General features: G+C 39.5%; 1 protein-coding gene across 6 annotated transcripts in view; it reads right to left on the minus strand.

The window, feature by feature from the left end:
- Window positions 1–26,902, minus strand: part of JAK2 (Janus kinase 2) — a 274,729-nt gene that overhangs the window by 40,152 nt on the left and 207,675 nt on the right. For all 6 annotated transcript variants that reach the window (XR_008844274.1, XM_056522184.1, XM_056522199.1 and 3 more), the window contains 6 exons: window positions 19,602–19,713; window positions 17,499–17,685; window positions 10,140–10,267; window positions 7,729–7,863; window positions 6,924–7,011; window positions 4,325–4,452 (listed from right to left, as the gene is read on the minus strand). Coding sequence is in view for 5 of the 6 variants with exons in the window: in XM_056522184.1 (XP_056378159.1) it covers window positions 4,325–4,452; window positions 6,924–7,011; window positions 7,729–7,863; window positions 10,140–10,267; window positions 17,499–17,685; window positions 19,602–19,713 (778 nt within the window). In the remaining variant the exon portion in view is untranslated. The remainder of the gene's footprint in view (window positions 1–4,324; window positions 4,453–6,923; window positions 7,012–7,728; window positions 7,864–10,139; window positions 10,268–17,498; window positions 17,686–19,601; window positions 19,714–26,902) is intronic.

The raw sequence follows: 26,902 nt of genomic DNA on the forward strand, positions 1-26,902 counted from the left end.
TATCATCCCCCCTCACCCCTTGTGCCACATAACTATTCCCCTTCCCTCCTCCCCCTGTTGCTCTTCTTACCTGACCAGCAGGCTCAGGTGATTTGATATTCTCCTGACTACCTATGCACTGCACTTTCTGGGAGAAGCAGCAGCGGCTGGGGGCACTAACAAGTGACATCAGGAGCGTCACTTGTCACTGCTGACAGCCTTTCAGTGAGTGCAACACAGAGGATGTCAGAAAAAGATAAACCCAATAAACCCACTGAGAGCCCCTGCACTTGAGCCTGCTGGCCAGTTAAGAAGATGAACAGGGGGAGGAGAGAAGGGGAAAAGGGCTGTGGCACAAGTCATGAGGGGGGGGGGATGATTTGGCACAGAGGGATAAAGGGGGAATGAAATGGCACAGGGGGTGGTAAAGAGGAGGTGATGAGTTTGCACAGAGGGTAATAAAGAGGGAATGAAATGGCACAGGGGAGGATCAAGGAGAAATGATGTGGCAAAGGGGGTTAGGGGGGATAATTTGGCACAGGGGGAATAAAGTGGCACAGGTGGTTCAAGGGGGGAGGATTGAAATGTCACTGGAAGGGGATGAAATGATACAGGGGGGTGATAAGGGGTAAATAATAGGCACTGGGAGATTTTACATTAATATTGCTTTTGAATGTGTTTTATAGGTAATTACACTCTGCAGTGAATACAATACAGTATTCAGTCATTTAGAAATATTTTTGAGCCTTTTTTACCCAATAGGGAACATCTCTAAATAGCGGACACTTTTTTCCGCTATTGGGAGATTTTACTGTATTTGAGTATTACAAAGGCAATATAGTATAATAGAAATGAGGAGAGTAAAAGAAATACCACATAATGTGAGTCCTAAAGTAGGCAGCAAGTGGGTTTTAATGGTAATGCACCTTAGTAACTTTCAAAAACCAAAATTAACATATACACAGGGATGTGGAAATCGTATCACCTGACACCCTGGACATGCAGTTCCGGGAACCGGGAAGGGGAATTTTTCATGCATTTGGCCCTGCTTCAGGGCTGGACCGACTTGCCCCTCTGATTTTATTACGTCTGTGCTCCAGGGTGTATGGAGCAGGCTCCTTACTCGTGCCCGCTCCATACCTAGCAGCCCCCAGCTGATTCCTGTAGCTGGAGGCCGCTGCTAATATCCGGAATGCAGGAATTGCTGCGGACGTCTATTAATCCTTTAGATCGCCACTGTCGTCTAAAAGGACCTTTTAACCATCCCTGTTTAAAAAAACACACATTAACCCCTTCCATATTAAAAGTTCACAGCACCCCCCTTTTCCCATATAAAAAAACATGTAAACATAATAAAAAGAAACGTATTTGCTATTGACGCGTGCGTAATTGTCCGAACTATTAAAATATAACAACATTATATATCCTGTACGATCAACAGCATTAAAGTAAAAAACAAATACCAAACCACAGAATTGTGTTTTTTTTATAACACTCAGACAAAAATGAAGTAAAAAGTGATAAAAAGAAAAGTCTGAACACCACCAAAATGGTACCAATACAAACAGCAAAAAAATTTCCGTCATATAGCACAGTATACGGGAAAAATAAAAATGTAATAATGGTCAGAATTTTTTTTTTATTAAATAAGTTTCAAAATTTTTTAATTTGTAAAACCCGACAGAAACTAAACAAATTTGGTATTGTTGTAATCAGGACAACCTAAAGTATCAAAATAATATGTAAGTTTAACCACAAAGTCAATGGGATAAAAAAAAAGAAAACCCCCAAATTTGCAAAATTGCATTTTTTCTTCAATTTCCCCTCACAAATATATTTTTTGTTTTCGGAGCATATGTTATGGAGGAAAAACAAAAGTGCAAAAAGTAAATTACGTATTATTTTGATTAAAATTATATTGTGTACAAGGAACAGTGGATTTTCATCAGGGATAAGTAGATTGTGCTCCATTTTAGTCCCTTGCGACAAGTATTTTTTTTTTCTTTCATTTCCACACCCCTGTACACATAATAGAAGGTGGTTTCCTAGGCAAGCCTTCAGATGCACGCACATGTACATAAATAGCACACACAGAAATATTAATCTACATCTAAGTTTATTATGGGATGAGTATACAGTAATAAAGTATACACCTATATTTCTAAAAGGATGTCTAGAGACACGTCATGAGGGTACCTAAGGACACACTGGAAAAACCTTGTACCTTGGAGCATTTCAGGTCAAGTAAGGGCATCAAAACTAACTTCTAAAACCACTAAAGAAGGGTAGGGCTTCACGTCTATAAACGATTACCTGATAGGACTTTCACTACAGTTTTGAGAACAACTGCTCAATGACTGATAAAGTGATTGCGCCTCAGCCCTTTTGCATAAGGAAAATAAGCAGAGTTTTGTTTTTACTCACTACAAATTGGACACTGTACATTTGTCTACCAACCTTTAAAATTTTATTTATGACAGCTATACAACGATAGGCATAACATTAGTCATAAAATTAAAGTTAATGACACATGAAGTGAGTAACACTGATTACAATGGGACCTGAGAAGGAATGGGATATATAAGCCATAAAGCAAACAAACAGTTCTTGAAGTTGATATGGTCAGGCATAAAGATATGAGTGACTTTGACAAGGGCCACATTGTGATAGCTATACACCTTGGTCAGAAAATCTACACAATAACAGATCTTGGTATGCAGTGGTTAGTATCTAATAACTGAAGCAGCTGAAAAGCCATGGTGTCACAAGCTTCTTTATGCACAGGGGGGAGTGAAAGCTAGTCTGTCTGATCTTAACCAGAAGAGATACCATAAGACATCATTTGAAAAAACGTTAATGCTAGCTATGCGAGCATTGTGTCAACAACAAACTACATAAAATATTGCTTAGTAGCTGCAGAATGGTTAAAGTGTCTTTACTGGAACCTGTCTATCACTAAAAGTGCATAAAATGTGTATGTGATGACCAAAACTACACCATGGAGCAAATGTCCTGATCTGGTATGATGAATCACATTTTCTTTTACAACATGTTGGTGACCAGGATACAACCAGCACGATGTGTCAGAAATACATCATGTATATTGGGCAAAAGGGATTGTGCATCAATATTTATTATTTAGTGTTTTTTTTTTTTCCACATTTATATTTACTGTACCACTAGAGGTCTTGTCTGTGTGATCTGTTGATCACTCACATAATCCACTATAGTATAGCTTTGTACTGCAGTGTATAATGCACAGGGGGGAAAGATCTTCAGAACACTGGACGTCACCATCTATTGGAACGCCCCTGTGCTGCATGCTCCTCATTACCATATCCAGCAGAATGAAGCAGAGAGAAGATCGGTAAAGAAGGTTTACTTAGTGCCACCTGAACTATAACCCTGTATCAACAGGTTAGTGCAGGTGATCGCAAAGACAGATTCCCTTTAAAGGGGTACTCCGGCCCTAGACATCATATTCCCTATCCAAAGGGGATAAGATGTCTCATCGCAGGGGTCTCTCCCCCCCTGCAGCACCCACTTGTTATCAGCCTCACGGAGCGCAGATCGATCCATGTCTGATGACTCATGGCTCCACCCCCTTGTGACATCACTCCTCGCCCCCTCAATGCAAGTCTATGGGAGGGGGTGTGGCGGCAGTCAAGTGGGTGCTGCAGGAGAGATTGCGGGGGTCCCCCTTTGGATAGGGGATAAGATGCCTAGGGCCGGAGTACCCCTTTAAGTTCAGATAAGGATCTAAGCGTCTATAATAAGCAGTGCTTATACTGTTCATGTAATGGCATGTAACTGATCAGTACTATTGGTGCTCTGCTTGTACAGTCTGCCTGAGGCAGATTGCATAAGAAGAGCGATGATCAGTGGCCAGAACATTGGGACCGCGCCCCCCCAATCTCTTGCACGGGGCCATGGCTCTCCCGTGCAGGAGGTGTGCTAGCCACAGCATGATGCCGCGGCCGATACGTCTCCTTCATGTAGTGCTATGGGGGAGGTAGCGTTCGTGCCTCTCCCATAGACCTGTATTGATGCTACACGCATTAGCCGCTCACATAGAGAGGCAATGCGGGCCCCATTTGGGAGATCGCGGGGATCCCAGCGGCTGGACCCCCCGCGATCAAACACTTATCCCCTATCCTGTGGTGCTTTAAATGAAAAAAAAAAAAAAAAAAGCCTTATTTAACCTCGCTGCTAGAAAATATGTAATAATACCTAATATAAGGAATCCTGCCTTTGTAACACCTTACTGCCACGTTTAGGAAAGAACAACTATGCAAGAAAAAGTAATGCATGCTTAATAATAAGAAAATGATTTATATATACTCACAAGAAAATGCATGGCCCATGCCAGCTGCTTTGAAACTTCTAATTTCCACATTATATTTACTAAGTTTTTGTTTTTCTTCAAGTATATGTCCAGTGAGCCAAGTTTTGCATATTCTTGGACAAGAATACCTAACAGAAAAAAGGTACATGGTGACTACACATTTCTTCTAACACATAATTAGCTCCACTATGGATACTGGAGTATATAACATTTCACAAATTTATATAGTTACTAGTTTTTGATGCCAGCTCAATAATGTAATGTTCAAACAAATTTTGCACCACAGTGTAGTATGGAATAATAACATGCATGAATCATGGTAACAAACAGTAAAATTTAAAGGGAAACTGACAACCGCTTCCCCCACACCAAACTTATACACGGGGTATAGTGTAGGCGAACCGGACAAAAATGAGGTATAACTTGGATCTGTGGTCTGCTTCTGGAGATTTTTAGCCTTTATTGCTAAGGAAGAAGGACATTGTAATACCAAAACATATAAAGGGGCTGGTGCTCCTGTGGTTCCCTGGCTAATGTGATATTGACGGTATGCACTGCATTTTTATGGCTTGTTACTGTTTGCACAATGCACTTTATGTTCTCAATGAAGCCTGAGTTTGTGGTTTAGTGCCATCGCAATTTCTGTACTTTCTAACTACTGGATTATGGAGGGCATTCATCATTGTAGTTGTAAGTGAAGCATTTTTCTACACTTTTTTGTAGGAGCACCAAATTTATTAAATGAACACAGAGCATTTGATACATTTTGTGCAGGTCACATTTCTCTTCGCATACACCAAAAATCTAAGCTAAGTCTAGGCTGGTGTAGTTTAGAGACTTTTCTGTGGTTTTGCGCTTTTTTTTTTGCACCTTGCCAAAATCAGTGGATTACAACTCAAAATCAGAAGAAAAGTGTATACGAAAAGGCGCAAAAAAAAAGGCAAAAGAAAGTACACTAGCGCAAAAATAGCGCCAAATATAGATAAAAAAAAGTAAACAATGATAAATGCCGGCCGGTATGTATGTAATGTAACCCTGCTACACCATCTGTGTTACGCATGAGGTTATATTGTCATGCAAGTCCCTCCTCTTCAATCACTGTGTTTGTCCTTTGAATGTATTTGTATGATTTTATCATGTTTGAATTTATAAAAATTTTATTTTGAGTATTAAGGTAGTTCCATGTGCATTTTTTGTAGGATTTTTGAATGAGCAGGAGAGAGTCTGGACTGTGTTGATGCAATTTAAGTCTGTTTGGATCCCCCAGAGGGTCCACACAGTGCCTGAAAAAGTAAATCTAGGCTTCTTATTTCTCCAGTTGCTATTCTTCTTTCTGAACACATAGCATTTTGGAAAGTCAGCAAACCAACATCCCCCCCAATGTCCAATCTATAGTAGTGTATTGCAAAAATCCTCATCCAGGACAGTGCCAGCCTGTTCAGTCCAGTGTACATTCTCCAGCACTATGTCATAGAAACAGCATAGAGGAGTAGGTAATGTCCTGTGATTGGTAAGGGACTGGAAGTAAGGGGCAGAAAGTCTGGTTGTGAGTAGTGCTGGCAAACAGCTCAGCTCTGCACCTACTCAGGGCCTGAAATAGAAAGAATGAGTAATAGCTATGTCCCATATGTGGAGGACTTTCAAAGGGCTTAGTAATAGCAATAAGAGCACTAAAACCACTTAGTCCCACATCTGAAGGGCTAATGTAACAAAACCATGCAGGTTATTAAAAAGTACAGGTAAACTTTAAAGGAACTACTACAAAAAGCAGCTAATGTCAGTTTACTGTAAAAAGCATAAATTAGACTCCAATGTATATTCTGGGGTGCTGTCTGGCTTTCTGTTTCGTGACAAAGGATCCTAACAGAACAACAATGAACCCCATTAAAGTTAATACAGTCCTTCAGAAAAACTAGTCTAGCATAACTGTGATGGCTCTGTTAAAACAAAAGCCCAAAACAGAGCTAAGTGCAGTGACTAATGAAAATGCATGTTTCTTTATCAAAGTCTGGCTGATTAAACTCCATGTTAAGGAGATTCTCTATCCAAGTGTTCCATGAAATATCAGCATATATATATGCAAAATGTATGAGTAAAGCTGTACATGGCTGTATGTGCTCCTTATTTGAGTAAGGCTTGGTTCACACCTGCAAAGTTCTATTGTTCTGCTCAGACACTGGAGAAGAACAGAAGAACAAAAAAACAGTGCAGTTACACCCGAGGCTAAGCAATATGTGCTAGACAAATGGAGTTTGTACACATAAGCATATTTAAAAGAACAGCATAAACAGCAATAACCTAATACCTTCAACTTCATTGGATTTCTCCCTTAATAGAAATGCACCAGGGGAAAATAAGCTTTTGAACAAAAGTTAGTGTCACTTTTCACAGACAATCTAAAAACAGCAAAATGCATTCGGCTGTCAGGTTTATTTGTTGATATGGATTCCCTTCACACTTGCTAGCTCATTATTGTAATGTTTAAAAAGGGAACATTTTCAATAACCAGCATACAGTAGATAATTGTTGTTTACTCATGTTTCTAATACATAGATGCTGTAGGTCAATAGACATACAAAAGTTGTCAACTTCTACTTACTCTCGTCTCCACATACACAAACACCATAGTTCAAAATCAAGTGTCTGTATGAAAGCTGGCTCATCATACTTGCTGCTTCAAAGAATGACTAAAAAACAAAGAATAAAGAAAAAATTGTCCACATTAAACATTACAGCTACATTCATAGCCAGGATATCAGGACCACTATTTTCTGCAATTATTTATTTTCCATTTCAATTCTTTTTTTATTATAATATGTTACTAGAACAGGAACAGATGAGAGGGGACGTCACTATAAATTAGGAGAATAAACATCGTGTGAGCAATTATTGAAATAATAAAATTTTAGCAGCAAATTTGTATGTTATATACAGACCTGGATAACATTGTTGATACCCTTCCATTAACAGAAAACCCCACCAATTATCCCTGAAATAACTTGAAACTGACAAGAGTATTAAAATGACCACTAATTAATTGATGAAAAATCAGACTTTGCTTATGAATTGTGGTTCAACAGAATCATTTTTAAAAACAAAATAATAACACTGGCCTGGATAACAATGCTGGTACCCTAAAACTCCTCCCCCTCCTGCTGGATAACCCCTTTAAGCCCACTTTTGCTCAAACATCAACGGATGGTGTGATATGATGTTGATGTACCATGATCTTGGCGTTCATCTCTTATTTCTTTGGAAATCATTATGACTTTTGTCAGTTTTAAGTTATTTTAGGGAGCATTTTGTGTTTTTTCTCTCTTCAACGGAAGGGTAAGGACAATTTTGTCCAAGTCTGTAAATTTCACTACTTCATTCTTTTATTAAAGGCAAGCTGTAAAACAAACCTCCGAATAATTCCGATGAGATTTATCAAGGACTTTGAGAAGAACTTCAGTTTCATGGATCTGATTGTAGTCTCCTAGTTCTTCCCGTTTTCCTCTAAAAATCTTAGTAAAGGTACCCTGCCCAAGATTTTCTACCTATAAAAGGAAAACATTTTATGTTTAAAAGGCTTTTAGATGTACACTGTGTTCTTCACACTAGGCTGGCAGTAATCAGATCTGTATTTATCAACATTCACAAGCAAGTTAGACCATTTGTGGCTGACAGTAATGTTTCATTAAACTTCCCAGGGCTGCTGCCTCCTACAGGCAAGGTAGGGGCCGGCCGAAAAGGCTCAGTAGATAAGGGTGTTGTCTGGGCATCTAGGATGCACGTTTCGGATGTCCCAAGAGAGTGCAGCTTTAAACAGTTCAAAACACGCTGCACCCATGTTGATAAAATCTGTATTTGTAACCCCTGCCACCTCAGGCCACAATGGGGTCAAGAGAGACCACATTTTTTGAGACCGATGCATGTCCCAGATGTGAGACCAATATCTTACCTGCCATTTATGGAATATTCTGTGAAAACAGAGCTTCTACAGGTGATTACAACTAAATGTGTCTCAAGACTCTTTAGAGGAAGTGACTGGAAAAATAGACTGCTCACAAAAGAAGAGTTTTGGAGCCTCAAAATGTATAACACAATCCCCAAAGGCTTAAAGGCTCCAGTGGAAAACTTAGTTTTTTAAAATAAACTTGTGAGAAAGTTAAACAGATTTGTAAATTACTTTTATTTAAAAATCTTAATCCTTCCAGTACTTAGCTGCTGTATGCTCCAAAGGAAGTTCTTTTCTGTCTGACCACAGTGCTCTCTGCTGACACCTATGTCCATTTCAGGAACTGTCCAGAGCAGGAGCAAATCCCCATAGCAAACCTATCCTGCTCCTGACAGTTCCTAAAATGTACAGAGGTGTCAGCAGAGAGCACTGTGGTCAGACAGAAAGGAAATTAAAAAAGAACAGAACTTACTTCCTTTGGAGCATACAGCAGCTGATAAGTAATGGAAGGATTAAGATTTTTAATAAGAAGTGATTTACAAATCTGTAAAACTTTCTGGCACCAGTTGATAAAAAATAAAATAAAAAACAGTTTTCCATCACAGTATCCCTTTAAAGCATACCTGTCATTTCCCTCACAAAAATTTAAAACATACATTGTTTTGTTTGAGACAGCCTAACAACAAGTAATGGACAGCAGATTGCTAATTAGTGTGACTATAGTGGACAAGACTTTAGAATTTGTTTTCATGGGGTAATGGGGTAAATAATTTACAAATGTGCTATTACGAAATAATTTACCATTTCTTCTTCACACACGAATAATAGGCGCTGCCACGATCCGATTATTTATAAGATCATAAAATGTTAGTATGACACATTTTCTACCCGTTTTGGCTCCTTTCTCAGGTAAGAGATACACGAAGAGGGAGCCAGAAAACATGATATACATTTCAAGATATATATGATCTAATAAACGATTGGATAGTCACGGCAGCCGATATTCCAGTGTGGTTTAGTGGATTATTTCGTATTTCACAGCAAGGGCATTGGGAGGAGTGGCAGCCTGAAAAAGATCCACCTTATGCAGCCTTGATGTGTGTTGTACCTGCAGATGCACAACTTGATTCAGTGTGTTTACTGCACCACCGTATGTTCCTTTATTTTTGGAGGATTTCACACAGGGAAGAGCTCCTTGTTTGTTTGTTTTAAATATGCTATTGTAACCTAAAGACTGATAACAGCAGTGTTCTGTGCACTGGACAAACACTTAAAGGCACAAATACAGTGCGCATTAAATGTTTGTGAAAGGAACATCTTTATAGTGTCCCTGTCATTATACAAAACTTTTGTGACACGTCAAACATTTTGATTGGTCTGGTCTCTAGATATAGCTGGGTGAAGCATGCCTCAGTCCCCATCTGGCTGTGATCTCTGTCCAGTTGCAGGGGACAGCCCCACAAACTTAAAATGGAAAAATCTTGTGAAACTAGGACATCGTGGACAGCAGGGGAGTTAATATCGTTACAGTTTTACTCAGCTATATATAGAGATTGGTAGGGGTTCGGCAATGCTCCAATTTTTCTGATACAGATCACAAAATTCTCTATATAGATAGAGTAGATAAAGTTAAATGATAATTAGCCACTAATAGCATGGAAGCTTACTGCATATCAGGTAATTACTAGGTTCTAAGTATATAAACTGCATGCAGTATGCACAGAAGATTATCATTTCTGTATTAAGACAATAGATAACATAAAAAAATAGAATTTATAAACTGAGCATTCACTTAAAATCTTATCCACATTAAACTAATAAATATGATTGCATTAATGTACAGTATATAAACAGTAGCACTACAGAAATACATACGTAAGTCAAGTCTTCACTCCTAATCTTGTGAAAGACCATCTGGTTGACATTATTGTGACGATGTAAGGAGGGTGACGTAGGCATGTCTGAAACTTTGTTACTCCTGAAGATAATCAAGTTGGATTTCTCTAAGAGAATAGAAAATAACACAAAATTAAATATGCAACATAAATATGCTATGCAAAAGGATATTTTTAAAGAAAAACAAATGCTCTATTTCCAATCACCTAATCAAGCCCTCCTTAGCATCACACTACAAACTGTTGATCTGTCAGCATGAACTGCAATCTATTACTAAGGAGCACGCAACAGAAATGTAAAAGCTAAAAAAAAAACTAAAAAAAACATTTTTTTTATTTGTACTTGTGTCAGAACTAATTTATTGTAGTTTATTCGGCAACCTAAACCTTGAAGCGTACCTGTCATAGTGCAAAAAAAAAGAAAAGAAAAAAAAGTGATATTACTCAGTACCCAATCCTGATCATGTGCATATCATTTTTATGTGTCTCTGACCTATATATCCAGAGATATAAGCATTTATCTGCTGGTGAGTTACTTTTTCATTGTGCAGGCTGGAGGGGGCGTGTCAGTCTGTCTCCCTCACAGGAGCAAGCCTGTGCAGTCAGCCAATCAGTACTCTCTACTCTGTAACCCTTTCCTCTCTGGTTTTATGCTGTCATGTGTCAGAGGAAGATACTTGGAGCTTGCCTGCAGTAATCAGAAGACATTATGGTGAATTCATAACAGGATAAAATGTATAAATATAAGAATAGATCTTTATAAAATTAGTGCAAGGATTTTTTAGATACAGCATTTTTATCAATACATGTTCTATCTGTTTTATCTTCTCCTAGTAAAGCTGGATGCTAATCAGCATAGCTGTCACTATGTGTGTCATTCATCTTTCACAGACTCCTGAATATCTGATCAACTTCTTTGTCATTCAGAAGTCAGAGAAAGCTTTGACTATTTCAGCATGCTGGGAGTTGTAGTTTAGTAACAACTGAAGCTGCAATGTTTGTAAATAACTGTGTTAGAGCAGTGTTGCCTCCAACTGTTTTAAAACCACAGCTCCCAGCATGTCCACACATCCTTTATCTGTAGTTTTGCATACACAATAGAAATCTCCTATACTGGATACCGGTATGCTTTACGGCCGGTATCCAGTATGCTGTAAAATCTAGACTAGTCTGTCTGGGTTAAAGACAGGCGACCCCTAGTGGCGGCTATTTTGAGCTTGAATTTCAGGTGAAAATTAAAAAAATTTTTAACAGGTGTATATTGTGAAATGTCATATTATAATGAGTCCTGCAATATATGAAAAGTTTTTAACAATGACAGTGCCTCTTTAACCCCTTAAGGACTCAGCCCATTTGGACCTTAAGGACTAAGACAATTTTATTTTTACGTTTTCATTTTTTCCTCCTCCCCTTCAAAAAAATCATAACTCTTTTATATTTTCATCCACAGACTAGTATGAGGGCTCGTACTATTATGGTACAATTTATGGTACAATTTATGGTGAAAATGACGTGTTTTTAATTCTCTGGGTCAATACGATTAAAATGATACCCATGATTATACACTTTTCTATTACTGTTTAACCAAATTATTTTATGGATATTAACGTGTCTGTTTTTATTATATTTTTTTCTCTCTTTGTGACTACTCACGATTATATAATGAAAGTCTTTGTTATCTATTTTATAACTCTTTATACGATAAATCCTGAGTGTCCAAGTAGAGCTAAGGCATTGCCAATGTATTATGCTCCATTTTGTAGTGTATATATTTAACACTGTATGGTGATGCTAATTACATATGCAGGTGCGGCAGAGGCGTCACCTGTTGTGTCGTCACTTCCACCTAGCATATATAAGCAGACTCACACAAAATTGTTTTAAGTGTATGACTAAGGCCCGACGGGCTGAAACGCGTCACACCGCATGAATCCTTGCTGTATCCCTTAGCAACATGCATTTTAGCCAATAAAGAAGTTCCTTTGCATAAGAGTCTGCGCTGGATATTCCTTTCTCTGCCTACTACTTACCTGGATTAGTCCAAATCCAATCCGCGCGCTTACAGGAGTGAGCTGGCACCTTTGCTTTTTGCTTCAAACCGTTTGGACTTTCCTTGCTCCTCCTGGCTCCTCTGGCGTGAGTAATCACTTATCTCACCTGTTACATGATGACGACGGGGAATGAGAACATGCCTAATATGAATAGGAGCTTGACTCGCGAGGAACGAAACCAAGGATACTGAAACCAAGGATTCATTAGATCTTAAAATTTTGATGGGAGACTTGGAAACTTCTCTTATGAAAGAGACTAAGATCTGGTGGGACATGGCGACACTTAAGAAATATGTGGCTCAAAATATGATCCCTCGAGGACTACGCCTTAGAAAATTTCCCACCACGGTCTTTTCACCTGAGTTTAAAGCTGACTGGGATTTTCTCTTAGCTGACTCTTCATTAAGATTTGTAAATCTGATCATCCAATACGAGGAAAAAGCACTTGTGGAGATAAATAATAAAATCTCTTTGCTACGTGCATCATTACAAGGTCATGAAAATACTCCTAACTATAAAGTTTTGGATGAAAAAATCATGGAAAATATCTCTAAGCTTGAAACAACCATCACTGAGGTCAAACAGCGAAAATTTATGCGGGACTTGGAGGACTACAAAACCGACTCAGTCTTTCTATGGCCCAACAGTGACAACCTTCTCCAAACACCGAGATCCATCCTCAAAAAGAACAAACATGTAAAAGGCAAAGGCAATCCAAGATCTCAAGATAAATACAAAAGAAATCGCAAAGTAAGCTTTTCATCTATAGAAGCTACGGAATTGGAATCAGGGGACTTTGATGACAATCCACAGAATGAGACTCCAAATGCCGTATCTTCTCCTTTGCCCGTGACACACAATGTGTCTTCTCAGCAACAAAAGAAACATGCAAAAAACGACGTGCGGGAAGGAAACACCGTTCCAGAAAAGAGACCAACTCGACACAACACAAAGAGGTAATTGGTCTTCCCATCTTTAACCTATCCGCAACTTTGATTTCTGAAGCTGAACTGTCATTGTTATCTCGGGGACTTTCCTTCTCACCCTCAAACAAATTTGACTTTTTTCATACCATGTTGGATGTCAATCGGTTTGTTAGGAATTTAACTGTACGGAAACATTTTTTGTGCATTGACAAAATGAATGATAATACTTGGTCTGATACTAATCATATAAATAATTTACAGCATAATGATGTTTCTGACAATGTTTCTAACTATCAGGGGCGAGAATTCGGATTACAGGAGGGATTTCATTTTGGTGATTTGACTACTTTATCATGTTTATATGAATTAAACGACGGAGACGGTTCTGACGACATCCCCTCGTTTGATACTCCCAATCCTGGGTTCTACCCCATCTCTTCACGCTCTCCAGCTCTTGATAATTTTCAGGAGGCTGTAGAGCGTGATTTGTTGGCTCTGAGGTCCAGCAGTACTAAAGCCCATTACAATCTTTCGCTCACTGAGAGAAAAGCCCTTGCAGAGCTCCAATTGCGGGACAACATAGTCATCAAACAGGCCGATAAAGGGGGTGCTGTGGTGATCCTGGATAGTGGCCTGTACAACAAATTGAACACGATCATGCTTAATGATGTATCCACTTACAGGCCACTGTCCCAGGATCCCACAGCCCTTTTCAAATCCCAACTTACCTCAATTGTGCACCTTGGAGTAGAAAGAGGACATATCTCCTCTAAAATAGCTGAATATTTGGTTATTGATAACCCGATTACACCGATCTTTCATTCATTACCCAAGGTGCATAAGGGTATTTTCCCTCCCCCCCTAAGGCCCATTGTAGCAGGCATATCTTCCCTCAATGAACGGCTCTGTGCCTGGGTAGATTCCCTGCTTCAACCTCTTATTCCAAAAATGCCTGGTCATATTAAAGACACTAAACATCTTCTTGCCATGCTCAAGAATGTAGCTTGGGGTCCGGAGTGCAGGTGGATCACGGCAGATGTGACCTCCCTCTATTCCATTATCCCCCATAATCTAGCAATACAGGCGTTATCTTGGTTTCTTGGTACTTTCTCCCGCTATCCCTCCCCACTTTGCGAATACATTTCACTAGTGGTGGAATTTTTGCTGAGCCACAACTTCTTCATGTTCAACAGGAGGTTTTACATTCAGGTCACTGGAGCTTCGATGGGGGCGAAGTTCTCCCCCTCTCTCGCCAACATATATATGTGTTGGTGGGAGAGGGTGACACTCTTCGCCCCCACCAACCCCTACAGTCACTGTCTCTTATGGTATGGCCGCTACATCGACGACCTCCTGTTCATTTGGGGGTCCGATGTGGCGGCCATACAGGGGTTCATTGATTTTCTTAACTCCAATGACCTGAATTTACAGTTTACGGTGACATCCAAAATTGAATCAGTTAATTTCCTTGATCTTACATTGCGGGGTGACTTGACTACGGGCAAAATTAACACTACAACATTTCGTAAGGAAACTGCAGTTAATTCTATACTTCATGCCAGGTCTTGCCACCCCGCACAGGTTATAGAGAATCTTCCAGTAGGTGAAATGATCCGCACACGCCGTAACTGCTCACAAGATAGCGACTTCGAATTCGAGGCCGTTGCCCTTGGTAACAGACTTAGACAAAGACAGTATCCAGAATGGACTATATCCAGAGCTAAAACCATTGCAGGAAACCGTGATCGTGACGAACTTGTGGTCTCACATAAATTGACCAGTAAAAAATCCCCCTCTTTAGTTTTCTCAACACAGTATAGCACTGACTTTACAGCTATCAAAAAAATCATTGAGAAAAATATACCGATTGTCCATACTGACCCAGACTTTAGGGAGGCTCTCGGTGATGGCTTTAGTTGTGTTTCACGAAAGGCCCCCACTCTCGGTCAAAAATTGTCACCGAGTTTATACTTGGAGTCCCCTTGTACAAAACCAACATGGCTTAATCACCCTGGATCCTACAAATGTGGGTCCCAGAGGTGCATATGTTGTAAATATATGCATAACTCCACATCGTTTGTATCATCCAGCAATAATCAGACATATAATATTAAACAATATATAAACTGTAAAACTGTTGGAGTTATTTACCTGTTCACATGCCGCGTCTGCAATGTACAATACGTTGGATGTACTATTAATCCACTCAAGGTGCGTATACGCAAACACCTGTCTGACGTTGCCCACTTCCAGAGGCGGCATGTCTCCATGGTAACGAAACACTGTGTAGATATGCATGAAGGGAACACCTCCAGCCTCATGTTACAAGGTATAGAAAGAGTGAATAAACCACTACGGGGAGGTGATCTAAGACAAAAGGTCCTCGATAGAGAGATTTTTTGGATCTTAACGCTTCAAACACGCATGCCGCAAGGTTTGAATAGACGACTTGACACCATACTGCATTACTAGTGGAAGTCCGTTCAAAATTATATTTCTTTACATATATACTAATTTCACAAATTATTTTATGCAAACCGACGTACTTCCACTCTATATGCAATTATATGGTCTCTAAGTCTAGAAAAAACAACTCTCTCCTCCATTTTCTATCGTATACTTTTACTTTATACGACAGCGATTATTTATGTTCATTAATAATAACCTGTTATACCTCAAGTTTGTTGTTTGAGATTATCCAAGTCAAAATATCAAAGTTACATGTTCTCCCATCTAATTTTATGGATATTAACGTGTCTGTTTTTATTATATTTTTTTCTCTCTTTGTGACTACTCACGATTATATAATGAAAGTCTTTGTTATCTATTTTATAACTCTTTATACGATAAATCCTGAGTGTCCAAGTAGAGCTAAGGCATTGCCAATGTATTATGCTCCATTTTGTAGTGTATATATTTAACACTGTATGGTGATGCTAATTACATATGCAGGTGCGGCAGAGGCGTCACCTGTTGTGTCGTCACTTCCACCTAGCATATATAAGCAGACTCACACAAAATTGTTTTAAGTGTATGACTAAGGCCCGACGGGCTGAAACGCGTCACACCGCATGAATCCTTGCTGTATCCCTTAGCAACATGCATTTTAGCCAATAAAGAAGTTCCTTTGCATAAGAGTCTGCGCTGGATATTCCTTTCTCTGCCTACTGTTTAACCAAATTAGTACGTTTAAAATCCCCCTATTTTGAAGACCTATAACTTTTACATTTTTCCGTATAAGCGGTGGTATGAGAGCTCATTTTTGCGCTGTGATCCGTACTTTTTTATTAGTACCATATTTGCTTATACAAAACTTATTACATTTTTTATAAATTTTTTTTGGAATAAAATGTTATAAAAAAAGCAGCTATTTTGGACTTTTTTTTACGTTCACACCGTTCACCGTACGGGATCATTTACATATTATTTTAATAGTTTGGATATTTACGCACGCGGCGATACCAAATATGTATATAAAATTTTTTTTTTTTTACACTTTTTGGGGGTAAAATAGGGAAAATGGGACAATTTACGTTTTTATTGGGGAGGGGTTTTTTCAAATTTTTTTACTTTTATTTTTACACTCTTATAGTCCCCATAGGGGATTATTTATAGCTACCATTCGATTGCTAATACTGTTCAGTGCTATGTATAGGACACAGCACTGATCAGCATTATCGGTCATTTTCTGCTCTGGTCTGCGCGAAGGCAGATCAGAGCAGAAGACTCCCGTAAGGCAGCGGAGCCAGGTGAGGGGACCTCCGTCTGCCGTGCAGGATGATCGGATCGCCGCGGCAGCGCTGCGGGCAATCTGATCATCCTGTTAAGTGACCGCGATGCTGCAAATGCCGTGATCTCTATTGATCACGGCATCTGAGGGGTCCCTGGCTGCGATCCACAGCCGGGATCTGCCGCGCATGATGCAGGCATCGCTCCGATGCCCGCGGTTAGGCTCAGGACGTAAATGTACGTCATGGTGCGTTAAGTACCACATTACCAGGACGTACATTTATGTCCTGCGTCGTTAAGGGGTTAACACTCTTTTTTTTAGAAGAATTCCCATTTCCATTGCCATGGTAGCCAACGTAGATGACAACCTGTCAACCCCATAGATTCCATGATTAATGCTGCCGAGACAGGTGCAATCCCGGTTCCGGCAGCCGCAGTGGGATCCCAGCTGTGATTGACAGCCGGGTCCCGCCAGCGATCTCCTGCAGCGCATGGCGCGGTAAAGGAGATTGCTAGGACGTATACATATGTCCAGTTGCGCTAACTATCTAGCAACTTGGACTTATGCAAACATCCTATGGTGGGAAGAGGTTAGAGTTTTTTAAACCTTCGAGAACAAAAAACACTTCTTACCTTTAGGTTTAGGGGGGCAACATCGAGTGAACTGAAAAATGATGCCATCAGATCTGACAGTTTCTTTCTGATAGCAGTTTAACAAATCCTTTAGTGTGCCAAAATTTTTCTTGGCCCCTCTAAGGTTGTAATCTCCATTCCCCGACTTTGTTATCAAACAATGTTTATATTCAGGTACACTTGCACGCTGTGTGAAGTAAAAAGAGAAACCGGTACATTTTAAGAATATATAGTAGTGGGAGAAAGACACTTATACATTTATTTATTTATAAAAAGTTTTTCTTTATTGGTTTGTAGCCACTGGTGCCTTGATTATAATGGTGTTTTTATTTTTTATCTACACCCCCACTTCCCCAATAAAAAAGAAGTAAGCAGGGATTTTCAGAAAGAGGTGACATTAACAGCCCCTGAGCCCCAGATTCATGCCCCCAAGCTTTTGATTCACAATCCCTTCTAAGAGTTAAAGCTAAAAAGTAAAATCCTCATATCTCAAGAAAAGGAGGCCATAGAAACAAAATTTCACTGTTGTAAATAGGGCTCTAGAGGCTACAAACTGAAATAAATAATGTTAGCTTTTTTGATATTTCATACAGTATGGTTTAAAGTACCGTAGATGCCTCCAGGTTGACTGATTAGATAATCTTTAGTGCAGCTACTATTTGGTCATGCAGAGTTAGGCTAAAGGGGTACTCTGGTGGGAAACAATGTTTTTTAAGTAAACAGGTGCCAGGAAGTTAAACAGATTTGTAAATTACTTCTATTTAAAAATCTTAATCCTTCCAGTACTTATCAGCCGCTTTATACTAAAGAGGAAGTTCTTTTCTTTTTTAATTTATTTTTAGTCCGCCCACAGTGCTCTCTGCTGACATCTCTGTCCATGCCAGGAACTGTCTAGAGCTGAAGAAGTTTGCCATGGGGATTTGCTCCTGCTATGGACAGTTCCTGACATGGACAGAGGTGTCAGCAGAGAGAACTGTGGTCAGACAGAAGAGAAATTCAAAAAGAAAAGAACTTTCTCTGTAGCATACAACAGTTGATAAGTACTGGAAGGATTAAGATTTATAAATAGAAGTAATTTACAAATATGTTTAACCAGTTGATAAAAAAAAAAAAAAACAGTTTTCCACCAGAGTACCCATTTAAGGCGATTTTTACATGATCTGACAAGGGTACAATATCAAGTGCTAATCTCTATGATCGGTGCTTGTTTACCAAGCCTTTAGATGGCCCTGTAACTTCATCATGGATTGCCGCACATCATCCGTTTACACAGAGAAATTACTTAAATGTCTGCACAAAAGATGCAATCAACTGACAAATACACGTTTTCTTGTTCATCAGCTATTTTCTGGCACATTTACATGGATCAATTATTGGGAACAGCTAATCCAATCGAATTGGATAATAACCCTGTGTAAAAGGGCCATCAAGAGACATGTCAACTGCTAAAATGAGATAGGAGAAGTGCAATCTCTAAGCTCTGTGCCAAATGACCAAGGTGGACTTCCAATATAAGTCTAAGTGGCAGTCTTGGTTGCCTGCCAGAGAGTGGGGAGAGAAGAGGGCTTCTCTCCTGCTTCTAGTGATCAAAACATTTAAAATGTCTCTACGACATGTGAAAAGTTTTGTACAGTGGCAGGTACATATGATTTATAGAAATTGAAATACGAAACCAACATAAAGAGAAATGGCTCTAATGTGGCCAATATATTGTGATCAATAAATACTGTTAGTAGCATGTGTACTTGTCATGAGTAATTACTTCACTGTAATAACTCATGTTTAGAGATAAGCGAACTTACAGTAAATTTGATTCGTCACGAACTTCTCGGCTCGGCAGTTGATAACTTATCCTGCATAAATTAGTTAAGCTTTCAGGTGCTCTGGTGGGCTGGAAAAGGTGGATACAGTCGTAGGAAAGAGTCTCCTAGGACTGTATCCACCTTTTCCAGCCCACGGGAGCACCTGAAAGCTGAACTAATTTATGCAGGATAAAGTCATCAACTGCCAAGCTGAGAAGTTTGTGACGAATCGAATTTACTGTAAGTTCACTCATCTCTACTCGTGTTCTTTACATAAACACAGACTTCTGCCTTTGATTACCTCTACTGCAAATGTGAGGAAGTACTTGTTAAATTCCTTAGGGCTGCAGCGAAGAATGAAAGCTCCTTTTTGGCTTCCTGCTCTTTTCAACTTATCAATGGCAAATTCCATCCTGCATGATAAAGGTAGAAAAAACAGTAGTACATTAAGAAATGAACAAAATGGCAAAAAATAATTATTTGAAGCCATTTTTGGGGGATTGAAGGGGCACTCCCATAGAAAACACTTTTTTTTTTCTTTTTTAAATCAACTGGTACCAGGAAGTTAAACAGATTAGTAAATTAATTCTATTAAAAAATCTTAATCCTTCCAGTACTTATCAGCTGCTGTATTCTCCACAGGAAGTTCTTTTCTTTTTTAATTTATTTTTAGTCTGACCACAGTGCTTTCTGCTGACACCTCTGTCCATGTCAGGAACTGTCCAGTAGGAGAAAATCCCCATAGCATTCCTATCCTGCTCTGGACATGGACAGAAGTGTCAGCAGAGAACACTGTGGTAAGAACTTCCTGTGGAGCATACAGCAGTTGATAAGTACTGGAAGGATTAAGATTTTTAAATAGAAGTAATTTACAAATTTGTTTAACTTTCTGGCACCAGTTGTTTAAAAAATTTTTTTTTATTTTATTTAAAGGAGTACCCCATTCAAATAAGTGCCTTGACTTCGTTAAAATCACTAAAGTAGTAAGTGGTCAACCAAGTCCTTTCAACAGAATAACATTTCATTTTGTCAGGTAATAAAGTACTTTAATAAGCACACTTGGGAATCCCCTTACATGCAGCAATTTACCCTTCTATAATGGCATATTGATCACTGCATGGAGTTTTTCTAATAATGACCCTGGAAAGTTATGGTTTTAGATAAACATGAACATTTATAGTATTCGCAATCAGACCTTAAAGGGGTACTCCAGCAAAATATATATTTTCTTTCCATATGCCCGGGCTGCCACAATTAAAAAAAAACATTTAACACTAACTGAACTCCTGCCGCTTCCCTGCAGTTACCAGTAATGTCATCCACGCTTCCACAGACAGCAAAAATTCAACAGGTTATATGGTGCGTAAATTCCATTTGGAGGAAACTGAATTAAATGATGTGCTGAAGTACAAGGAAAAAAAATAAAATTTCCAGTATATTCCTCCACTACACCCTTATCATACTGGTTTATATACATAATGCACATATAGATAAAAAAAATTAATAAAAAATAAAAAAACAGCACAAAACAATGAGCTTTAATAAAACAATTAGCAAACTGTATCTCTTACAATTAGAGCTGTGATAATCGATTATTTGGCTGATTATTTTTTTTGATTAATCAACTAATCGGATAAAAACTACCATAGCGGAAAAGAATATAATTTGTAGTTACGGTAGATTAGGGAGGGAATTAATGAGGTGAGGGGATCTGACTGAAGGTCCTCTGTTTGTTTTAGCTAAGGGATACATTGTGTGTTCAGAGAGAATTTGTGGGGTCGGTTAGATGCTGTGCTTTGTGGAGGCTGAGAGGAGTAGCTTTTTTATTATATTTTAATACGTATAATAATTCTTATAAATATTTTTTTTTCCTTGTAAGGGCTATACCCCCCTCTGTTTCTTACCTATGGCCAGATAGTAGGGGCAGCACATTCCCTGGTTGTCCATCCTAAGTACCCCTAGCAGTCTATTTAGTGAAGGTTAGTGAACACATACCTAACCTTCCACTTCCTGCATCTTCTCTTTGCAACTATTGCTAGTCGGGCCTTCAGCACAGAGCCTGACAACCGGGGACTCATGATAGCTGCAGAAAGGAGCTACAGGAAGAAGAAGATGGTGTGTGCTGGGCCCCCTCTGCACTAAACAGGCTGCCGAGGACCACAGTTGCATATATACGTAGTGATAATCGCTAAGTGTATGTGAACTTTAGAAATTGTCTGACCAACAGCAAAGGAACAAATGCATCCAATGAAAAGCTGTCACCTGATTGCTATGCAATAAAATTAAAGCAGCTTACAATGGGATGTCCCATAATATGAGATACTAAAAATTTAAAGAACCTTTTTCAAATACTCATTTAATTGGGAATAATTTCACAGCATACAAAGTTGGTCAGTAGATTCCCCAGTAGATCTAAGACCTTAAGAACCTATTCTAAAACTCCAAATAATGAAAAACTGTACACTGTACATCAGTGAAGTTTGCTATGTCCCTATTCCATTTAGACATAGTCAGTAAAGGATAATTTATAAAATGTTTGCAAATAGGAAGCCTATACAAAATGAAAATCAAGAGCAATGTATGTCCCACATATGCTATTGTCTTAGCTGTCAAGGACGCGGTTCTACTATATCATAAGCATGCATAACATCTACAGTGCCATGATAAAGTATTTGTCCTTTTGCATATCTTCTATTGCTACATATGTCACGCTTTCATGTTACAGATCATTAAACTATTTTTATTAGGCAAAAATAACCGTTTTTAAATGATGCTTGCAATTATTAAATGGGCCCTGTCAGGTATAAAAATGTTTCATATGTTGTACATCTTGGCAAAACAATAGTTTTTCCAATATACTTCTTTAAAAAATGTTCACTTTTTTTTATTTATAGATAACTGCCTTTGAAAATCACTTGATTGATGAGTCCAACAGCAGCATGAGTGTGTCCAAGGGTCATGGACACAAGATGGCTGATTGACAAGGCTGCAGGAGAAACACAGCCTGCAACAACACTGCTGTAACACAGAGCTTTACCAAACATGTGCCTCCAGCTGTGGCAAAACTACAACTCAAAGCATACCTTGACAGTCAAAGGATTTCTGGGCATGCTGGGAATTGGAGTTTTGAAAAATCTGTAGGCACACATCTGAAGGCAACACTGCTGCTGCTGGTGCAAAAAAAAAAAAAAAAAAGAATTATCCAAACACTGCACTGCCAATTATTCCAAAACTACAAGTCCCAGCATTACAGGACTGCCGAAGGATTACACACATGAATCACAGAGTACAGGCAATCTCCTATAATTATTGTGTGTGTGTGTGTGTGTGTGTGTGTGCATAAAACCAGAGAGGAAAGGGTTACAGAGCAGGGCTTCCAGGCTCCCGAGAGGAGTGAGTTAGCAGAGTGAGAGAGGGGGGAGGAGTCATCACAGTGCAGGTAAGACACGCCCCCTCCTTTTGAGAAAATTGAAAAGACATTGAGCAGCTGTAAAATGCTATTTTTTTTGTGAAATATGGTGATAGAGACATAAAAATTATATGTACATGATCAGGATGTGATACTGAGTAACATAGAAGTTTTGTTTTCGTTTTTTGTGGCATCTGACAGGTATGCTTTAACCCTTTAACGACGAAGGATGTGAATGTACGTCCTAGCAAGGTGGTACCAGGACAAACATTTACGTCCTAAGCATAACGGCGGGCATCGGAGCAATGCCCGGATCATGTGCGGCAGGTTCTGGCTGTTGATCGCACCCACGGACCCGCCGGTAATGACGGACATCCGCGATCCCGCGGATGTCCGCCATTAACCCCTCAGATGCCGTGATCAATACAGATCACGGCATCTGCAGCATCGCGGTCACTTAAATGGATGAACGGATCACCCACAGCGCTGCCGCGGCGATCCGATCATCCAGCACGGCAGACTGAGGTCCCCTAACCTGCCTCCGCTGTCTTACGGGAGTCTTCTGCTCTGATCTGCCTTCCCGCAGACCAGAGCAGAAGATGAACAATAACGCTGATCAGTGCTATGTCCTATACATAGCACTGAACAGCATTAGCAACCGAATGATTGCTATAAATAGTCGCCTATGGGGACTATTAAAGTGTAAAAATAAAAAAAGTTAAAAAATAAAGTAAAAAAAATGGGAAAAACCCCCTCCCCCAATAAAAACTTAAATTGTCCCATTTTCCCTATTTCACTCCCAAAAAGTGTTAAAAAAATATTTTATATACATATTTGGTATTGCCGCGTGCGTAAATATCTGAACTATTAAAATAAAATGTTAATGATACCGTACGGTGAATGGCATGAACGTAAAAAAAAAAAAAAGTCCAAAATACCGTATTTATCGGGGTAGACCACACACCGGCCTATAGCACGCACCCTCATTTTACCAAGGATATTTGGGTAAAAAAAAAGTTTTTTACCCAAATATCCATGGTAAAATGAGGGTGCGTGTGTGTGCGCATGTGTATACCTCGATACACCCCCAGGAAAGGCAGGGGGAGAGAGGCCGTCGCTGCCCGCTTCTCTCCCCCTGCCTTTCCTGGGGTCTAGAGCCCTGGCTGCCACCGCTTCTCTCCCGCTGGCAATCGGCGCCGCTGCCCGTTCTCTCCACCTGATTATCGGTGCCAGCACCGATAGCCAGGGGGAGAGAAGCAGCGCCGGCAATGGGGCAGCGGCACCCATTGCCGGCGCCGCTGCCCCGTTGCCTCCCCCCTTCCCGGTTGCATAATTACCTGTTGCCGGGGTCGCATAGAAACGACGCAGGGGACTCACACCAGAGGCCTGAAGCAGCAGGGACCCGACCCCGGCAACAGGTAATTATGCAACCGGGGATGGGGGAGGCAACGGGGCAGAGGCGCCGGCAATGGGTGCCGCTGCCCCTTCTCTCCCCCTGGCTATCGGCGCCGCTGTCCCATTGCCGGCGCCGCTTCTCTCCCCCTGGCTATCGGCGCCGGCACCGATAGGGGGAGAGAACGGGCAGCGGCACCGATAGCCAGGGGGAGAGAAGGGCCGGCAGAAGGGCTCTAGACACCAGGGCAAGCAGGGGCAGAGAAGCCGGCAGCGCTGGCAGTCTCTGCACCTGCAAAGCCGCTGCAGTTCATTGATTTAAAGAGCCCACTTTAAATCATTGAACTGCAGCGGCTTATCGGCGTATAACATGCAGGTAGACTTTAGGCTAAAAATTTCAGCCTAAAAAGTGCGTGTTATATGCCGATAAATACGGTAGCTGCTTTTTTAAAATTTTATTCCAAAAAAAAAATAAAAAAATGTATTAAAAGTTATATAAGCAAATATGGTATCAATAAAAAGTACAGATCACGGCGCAAAAATTAGCCCTCATACCGCCGCTTATACAGAAAAATGAAAAAGTTATAGGTCTTCAAAATTGGGGGATCTTTTTTTTAAGCGCAACAGTAATAGAAAAGTATGTTATCAGGGGTATCATTTTAATTGTATTGACCCAAAGAATAAACACCACATGTCATTTTTACCGTAAATTGTATGGTGTGAAAACGAAACCTTCCAAAACTAGCAAAACTGTGGTTTTCTTTTTAATGTCCCCACACAAATAGTATTTTTTGGTTGCGCCATACATTTTATGGTAAAGTGAGTGATGGCATTACAACGGACAACTGGTCGCGCAAAAAACAAGCCCTCATACTAGTCTGTGGATGAAAATATGATTTTTTGAAGGCGTAAAAATAAAATTGTCTGCGTCCTTAAGGCCCAAATGGGCTGCGTCCTTAAAAGGGGTATTCCAGGAAAAAACTTTTTTATATATATCAACTGGCTCCAGAAAGTTAAACAGATTTGTAAATTACTTCTATTAAAAAAATCTTAATCCTTTCAGTACTTATGAGCTTCTGAAGTTAAGGTTGTTCTTTTTTGTCTAAATCCTCTCTGATCACACATGTCTCTGGAAACGCCCAGTTTAGAAGAGGTTTGCTATGGGGATTTGCTTCTAAACTGTGCGTTTCCCGAGACACGTGTCATCAGAGAGGACTTAGACAGAAAAGAACAACCTTAACTTCAGAAGCTCATAAGTACTGAAAGGATTAAGATTTTTAAATAGAAGTAATCTACAAATCTAGAAATATGGATGCGTAGCTCTACAACATAAAATGTACGAGGTTAACTGGATACCTCTCACCCAAAAGAGGAAAAAAGGAATTGAATCAAGGAAAATAAAATATACCAGTCCTCAGTGCACTAACTCATCAAAGAGTTATATGGTATCAGTCTGGGACATGCCAAGAAAAGAATTCAATACAATGTACCAAAAATTATAAATTTATTAATGTACCTCAATATATAAGATATGAATGTCAGATGACAATAACATTTTAAAATATTAATGTTAATAATGTGCAAAACGTGGGGCCCCACGTTGGCACCTGAATATGCTAAATGGATACCACTTAAAAAGTACAGGAAATTAGTTCCACAACCAATCAATTCACATGGAAAATTCCCAATTTGATAACGTGTAATACAAAAGAAGTCATCTATATATTGCAGTGTGGATGCCTCAAACAGTACATAGGTAGAACTAAGAGACCCCTCAAAGTTAGAATATCCGAGCATGTCGCCAATATCAAAAAGGGCTGCCCAAAACATCCTTTGTCAAAACATTTTGCGCAGTATCACAATAGAGATCCTTCCAGTCTGTCATTCATAGGAATCAAACAATCAGTCAAGATTGGTGTGGAGGTAGTTTTCTAGTTAGGATGTCCAAGGCTGAGAGCCAAAAATGTTTTGAATTTGATAGTTTAGAGCCAAAAGGCTTGAACTCGACCTTGGAACTTTTTGGGTTCCTGTAAATGGGATTTGAATTTAATCTAGCACTCAATATTACATTTAGCATTTTCCTCCTTATGATCATGATCTGCTCCTTATATTTATTCTAACTTTATTTTATTTTTTATTTTTATTTGTATTTGTATTTTTTTCATTTTTTATCATATATTCTTATTATGACTATTTTAGTTTAAGAAAATTAAGAAAAATACCATTTATTGGATATTTCCAACTATAGTGCATTATGCAAAGAAGTGGTTATTTTAAACTATTTGCATTGTCTATGTGTGAACTCAGACTGATAAATCCATCTCGGACTTTTTAGATGATGATATACTTAAGGAATCCATCACAGGTTTTCACAGTCTCTGTATGACTCTAAGTTCCAGATTGTAGCCACTATAAAAAAGGCTACCAACCTCACTTGTGCTATATACACCACTGAAGAAGGGGTGTCAACTTGTCATAGCCCGAAACGCGTCTGGTGCTGCATTTGGAAGCCGGATCCCACTGAACCATATTCACATTTAGCACCCATCCTGGTGCGTTTTTACCCGCTAATATCTATGAGGACTTATTGCCATTGATACCTCAGGAATGAAAGAATTGCCTTATATCCACCTGGAATTACTGACCATATGCTGATCGTTTGCTGAATAATACTATTGGAAAAGTTAAGAGACTTTAACATCTGCTCAAACTAAACGTCCATCACAAAACAGTCAGCTGACCTGCAATCAGCTGACTGCCGACGTCAGACGCCGCCGAGACACGTGCTGACCGGCCGAACA

The sequence above is a fragment of the Hyla sarda genome, chromosome 1 (genome assembly GCF_029499605.1).
Source record: "Hyla sarda isolate aHylSar1 chromosome 1, aHylSar1.hap1, whole genome shotgun sequence".
NCBI classification, from domain to species: domain Eukaryota; kingdom Metazoa; phylum Chordata; class Amphibia; order Anura; family Hylidae; genus Hyla; species Hyla sarda.